The sequence below is a fragment of the Poromitra crassiceps genome, assembly GCF_964638095.1.
Source record: "Poromitra crassiceps genome assembly, chromosome: 18".
Taxonomy (NCBI): Eukaryota; Metazoa; Chordata; class Actinopteri; order Beryciformes; family Melamphaidae; genus Poromitra; species Poromitra crassiceps.
The window spans coordinates 23,445,349-23,451,711 of NC_139636.1; the positions used below are offsets into that span (position 1 = coordinate 23,445,349).

Here is a 6,363-nt window from a genome sequence, read left to right on the forward strand (position 1 = left end):
CAGGGCTGTGTGGCTAAGCTAGTCTACCTGTCCATAACTACAGTATATAGCAACATGCAGGGCTGTGTGGCTAAGCTAGTCTACCTGTCCATAACTCCAGTATATAGCAACATGCAGGGCTGTGTGGCTAAGCTAGTCTACCTGTCCATAACTCCAGTATAGCAACATGCAGGGCTGTGTGGCTAAGCTAGTCTACCTGTCCATAACTACAGTATATAGCAACATGCAGGGCTGTGTGGCTAAGCTAGTCTACCTGTCCATAACTCCAGTATATAGCAACATGCAGGGCTGTGTGGCTAAGCTAGTCTACCTGTCCATAACTCCAGTATAGCAACATGCAGGGCTGTGTGGCTAAGCTAGTCTACCTGTCCATAACTACAGTATATAGCAACATGCAGGGCTGTGTGGCTAAGCTAGTCTACCTGTCCATAACTTCAGTATAGCAACATGCAGGGCTGTGTGGCTAAGCTAGTCTACCTGTCCATAACTCCAGTATAGCAACATGCAGGGCTGTGTGGCTAAGCTAGTCTACCTGTCCATAACTACAGTATAGCAACATGCAGGGCTGTGTGGCTAAGCTAGTCTACCTGTCCATAACTCCAGTATAGCAACATGCAGGGCTGTGTGGCTAAGCTAGTCTACCTGTCCATAACTACAGTATATAGCAACATGCAGGGCTGTGTGGCTAAGCTAGTCTACCTGTCCATAACTCCAGTATAGCAACATGCAGGGCTGTGTGGCTAAGCTAATCTACCTGTCCATAACTCCAGTATATAGCAACATGCAGGGCTGTGTGGCTAAGCTAGTCTACCTGTCCATAACTACAGTATAGCAACATGCAGGCCTGTGTAGCTAAGCTAATCTACCTGTCCATAACTCCAGTATAGCAACATGCAGGGCTGTGTGGCTAAGCTAGTCTACCTGTCCATAACTACAGTATAGCAACATGCAGGGCTGTGTGGCTAAGCTAGTCTACCTGTCCATAACTACAGTATATAGCAACATGCAGGGCTGTGTGGCTAAGCTAATCTACCTGTCCATAACTCCAGTATAGCAACATGCAGGGCTGTGTGGCTAAGCTAGTCTACCTGTCCATAACTCCAGTATAGCAACATGCAGGGCTGTGTGGCTAAGCTAGTCTACCTGTCCATAACTCCAGTATAGCAACATGCAGGCCTGTGTGGCTAAGCTAGTCTACCCACAACTACAGTATATGGCAACATGGAGGGCTGTGTGGCTAAGCTACAGTAGCTCAGCCCATGCTTGCTTGGGCCACGTGAGTGCGTGAGTGACATCCGAGGGGACTTTGGCTGCATGGGGGATTAGTGCAGGAACCACTGCAGTGACCGTGTGTGTGTGTGTGTGTGTGTGTGTGTGTGTGTGTCAGGACGAGGTCTAATCGCTTAATGAACATGGAACAGCACCACTCCTCTGAGCAGTCAGATCACAGGCCTTCCGCTTTCTCTCTCTAATAATACCAGCCAATCAAAGCCTGGGAGGGCCGACCGGGGATTTAGCCCATTGGACGCTCTAAGCTGCCACTCATGAGCCAGACCAGCCCATTGGACATTGGCAGTTGCCAGGCCAACCCTTTCCTCCGGGCCTGGGAAAGAGATCTAAAAGATTAACAAATGGTTGATGGGCGAATGGGATATTATGCAGTGTCATTAATCTGAATTGGTTTGGATGGATTAGCTACACACACATCAGTAACCAAATGATTCTCCTCAAACATAACACACACACACACACACACACACACACTCACACACAGGCCTGTGCAATAAAATTGATAGGGCAATAATTGCGATATTTTTTTCTGCAATACTTTTTTTCTATGTAATAGATTTGCATACTGTTCTAGTAAATTGGAATGAAAACTTTGAACTAAATAGTTTTTGACTCAATTTGTCGTCTGAGTTAACTATTACTGTGATGTACTGTATGTATTATTACACGGCCTGGGTGGTATAGTACACAGCAAGTTCTATTTTCAGCTCTATTTTTACATTTTCAGTCAATTATGTAATATATTGTATTGCAATATATCGCAATATGTATAGTATCGCAATGTATCGTGATACAATCGTATCGTGACCCATGTATCGTGATATGTATCGTATCGCGAGGGCCTTGCCAATACCCAGGCCTACACACACAGATAACACTGGGCCCTGTTTATAAATACGTCTATGTTTGATGCATTCAATGCAACTGAAATACCGGGCTAGAAAAGACATGTGAGGGCCAAGGCCAGACTATTCAATTCACGCGGACCATAGCTTTAGCGTATCCACTTCCATGGTCTGAGACTAGCATGACAAATGCCATCCAAATCGGTATCCACGCTCATGTAAATGATACATATTGAGGCACGGATGATCTCACCCACAACATATCATTAAATGTCTATAGCTAGCAGAGCATACTTCCAGCTCTCTGCCACCATAAACAGCCATTAGAGACACTCCTCCTGAGAGCCACCTAAAGAGGCAGAGTCTGCGGCCGTGGGTCCCTTTGACCAGATCCCGCTGTAAACACAATAATTTAATATGGGAAACAGGGAGACTAGCCAAGATGTTTGTAATACTGTATTTGTTATGAATCTGTTATGATTGGCATGCAGCCTGCAACAATAATTTCCACTGTTAAGTCGTATGTGTCAAACAGTGCATGCTACTATGGCCTCTTATCTTGCAAAAAACTGCCTGTGGCTGCAATATGTTTTTAGAACTGAAATTCAATGCGAGATTTCTGCTGGGAAACATTATGTAATTAACTGGACTGCATGTGTATACAGTCGAGGAAGGGCATCGCTTATGAACACACAGATACACTGGTGGCAGCATCAGCATGGGGACGGTGATACGACAAAGCCCTTGACGGACACAGGAGGTGCAGGGTCAGCTGAAAGAATTGACCAAGACACTATTTCAAGAAAGCAATAGTGTCTGAGGGAACAAACACACACGCACGCGCGTGCTCTCTCTCTCACACACACGCACGCGCTCTCTCTCTCTCACACACACGCACGCGCGCTCTCTCTCTCTCTCTCACACACTCACACACACACACACACACACACACACACACACACACACACACACACACACACACACACACACAAACACACACACACACACACACACACACACAGAGATACACACCAGCAGCAGCAGCACCAGCACAGCATGACCAGCTGGACTGGGTAGGGGAAGTAACGCCAATTGTAGCCGTTTTAGACAACAGATGGGAGGAAAATCTCTCAGCAGAGAAAAGGGGAGAACAGAACAGGAGAGGTAGGTCTCTCTCTTTCTTTCTTTCTTTCTCTCTCTCTCTCTCTCTCTCTCTCTCTCTCTCTCTCTCTCTGTCTTTAAAGGGTGGCTAGCCTCACTCTGCATCACTCCTCCTGCCATCTCTTCTGACACCGGGCTTTGCACTTGACCGCAGAGGATTCTCCAGTTCAGTTAGCAGTGCGTACTCTGCGTGGAGAACAGGACTGAACTGTAATATCTGCGCACACACACACTGTACCTTCTATACTGTACCTTGTACACACCTTGTAACAACTTATTTAGCAAGTCAATACTATTTTCATGACTGTTCTGTGTGCTAATCTTCATCAACTTTCACAAACTGCATGGTCATTGCTGTTACTAACAGATCAGATATAGCAGGTGCTCCTCATTCCGGAAGAGCCAGTTCCACCCCCTTAATACAGCCTATATGAAATATAGATCAGTGGCATTTCGCAGCCTCCATGAGCAGCTCATAGTGTAAATCAAATGTATGTCAAGGTGGGACCTTCTATGGGAAACCATCATGCATTACAGTCAAAGCCGATAGGAGGAACGCCTGCCTGCCTGGGGACTAAGAATAGATCAAGGTATCAGGCAAATCAGGATTAGGCGTTGTGCACCAATCACGGGACACACACACACACACACACACACACACACACACACACAGGCGAGGCGGGACACAAGAAGTTCATTTTCATAGCCGCTCGCACTGTCATCATCTAAGGGGTGTATCAACATTGCTCTGGTCCTGGGTACACAGACTCAATCACTCACACACACACACACACACACACACACACACACACACACACACACACACACACAGTCCCACGCTAAAACGCTCAGCCAACAAAACCAGCATCCCCTAAATCCCCCCCGGTCCCACAGTGTGGACAATAATCATGTCAGCCTAACATAACACACAACACATAACACATAACACACAACACATAACAATCCCCTACAAAGCGGGGCAGGTGTTTGTAACTAAGCGGTTAGTTAGTTCACATGCCTGCAGGCCAAACATCAACTTGCTGCTGGAGCGCTCCGAAAATAAATGGTGCAATTAAAAGAGGGGGATGCAACAACGAGCACGCGCTGCCCCAACCCAAACCAACCTGTCTGTCCTTTCCCGAGCGTCTTCTCCAGGCGGTAAGGTCCCACGTAATTGGCATGTTGGGCGCCGCTGTTGTCTTTGCCGGACGATGACATGTCGTCGGATCTGTGTGGAAACGAGATACTTTGTAATAAAGCGCAGAGAATAACAGCTCCTCGCCTCGCCGCCTGGAGAGGTCCAAGCCGCTGCTTTATTTCTGTCAACTCTCTGTGTCACTCTCTCTCTCTCTCTCTCTCTCTCGCTCTCTCTTTCTCTCTCGCGCGCGCTCCCTCACTCGCTGTTTGAGGAGGTGAGGTTCTCTCTCCTCTTTTTCTCCTGCTTTTGCTGCAGACGAGCCGCAAGTGCCTCACAGTGTGAATATCATTGCCGGGTGGAAGCTGCGCTGCCGCGGTGCGTCTGTGGGAGGTGCTGCAGAGCAGAGCTGCCGACGGGAGGGGGCGGGGGCGGGGGGGGGGGATGATTGACAGGGGATCCAGCCAAGCAGAGAGCCGCACCACGCCCCCTGGCCTGTGGCACCGCCCAGATTCTTGTTGCTGAAGCAACTTCTTGTTCCAAAATAGTTGCAGCTTGTGATGTCCAGGGAAGAGAGCCCAGGCAACGAAACTGAATGGGGATCCCCTTTTTAGCCTTTTTTCCCTGACCTTAACTCATAGGATATATAACAGCCAGTTGCACTGAAGGGATGTATGATGGGGTCTTCAGTGGTGAAAGAGAGGCTTTGGTGGTTGTTTGTGATGATGATGATGATGATGATGATGATTGATTGATTGATTGATTGATTGCCTTTATTAATCCCACAGTGGGGAAATTTACTCGTTACAGCAGCTCTCACAAGGAAAACATAAAAAACAGCTCTAAAAATAAACACAAAGATACAGTAAAATCCAATACACACACTAAAAGATAAGAACAGCAACAATACTTACCAAGAACAACTAACAATAGCAACAGCAGAAAAGGCATTAGAATGTAAAGTGCCTCACTATAAAGTGCAAAACTATAGCCAGCAGCACACAATAACAACATGATGATGATGATGGTGGTGGTGGTGGTGTTGGTGCTCAGTGCCTACATGATGCCTACTGGTGATATCAGATGAAAGACATTGAATGCTGCCCTCAGAAGTCATTCCAATGTTCAAGCTGCAAACACAGACCAATTTTCAAGTCTCTTACCAGAAATGTTTACACTGTTCATTTTTGCCACATTTTATTAGACAATCTGCACAAGTCAATCAATCAATCAATCAATCAGTCAATCAATCAATCAAGCTTTATTGACTGACATACATAAATAAAAAGAGACACAAGACAAATGTACAATTACACGGATACAGGCTCTTCAGCCACTGCTCCCTATTAAGCCTGCGTGTATCGGGAACAGCTCATCATAGGGTTAGACATCTGGTGGTATTTGATTCATCCAGGCATTGCATACATTTATACATTAGATTTGATAAAACAGCATAAAAAGTGCAGACGCCAACAGTGACAAACATTTCACTCGCACTACACCACCTGGGCCTTTTGAGGAGTATTCTCATCATTACATGCTTGAAGCCTCTGGATACTAGCCTTTTTATAGCATGTCCACAGGTGGGCAGTACAGATCGGAGTGCAATATGCTCTGAACAGACACCTTCACTCCAACTGAGCACACGCCAAACCTGTGCACAAGAGTGTTGGCTTGGGCAGGCATCCTGCGGCATTGCCTGTATATGTCTACATACATCATCTGTCAACTGATCAGTAATAAAGTGACCAAGATATTTAACCTTGTTACAGACCTTGAGGTTATTGTCTGATCATTTGAAATCAGGAAACTTTTGATGTCGTCCTGTTTGGTTCTACATAATAACACAGCACTCTTGCTAGCATTGTATTTGGTGCCATGCTCCACACACCATACACAGTACAGATGGCAAGGAGCTGCTGTAGAGCAGCT

The 6,363-nt window shown here is 46.4% G+C and overlaps 1 protein-coding gene across 1 annotated transcript in view; it reads right to left on the minus strand.

The window, feature by feature from the left end:
• brsk2a (BR serine/threonine kinase 2a) overlaps positions 1-4,514 on the minus strand; it is a gene marked incomplete at both ends in the record, with an annotated part of 193,565 nt that extends 189,051 nt beyond the window's left edge. The window contains one exon of the mRNA XM_083654772.1: positions 4,421-4,514. Coding sequence (XP_083510898.1) covers positions 4,421-4,514 — 94 coding nt within the window. The remainder of the gene's footprint in view (positions 1-4,420) is intronic.
• Positions 4,515-6,363: the final 1,849 nt, after the last annotated feature.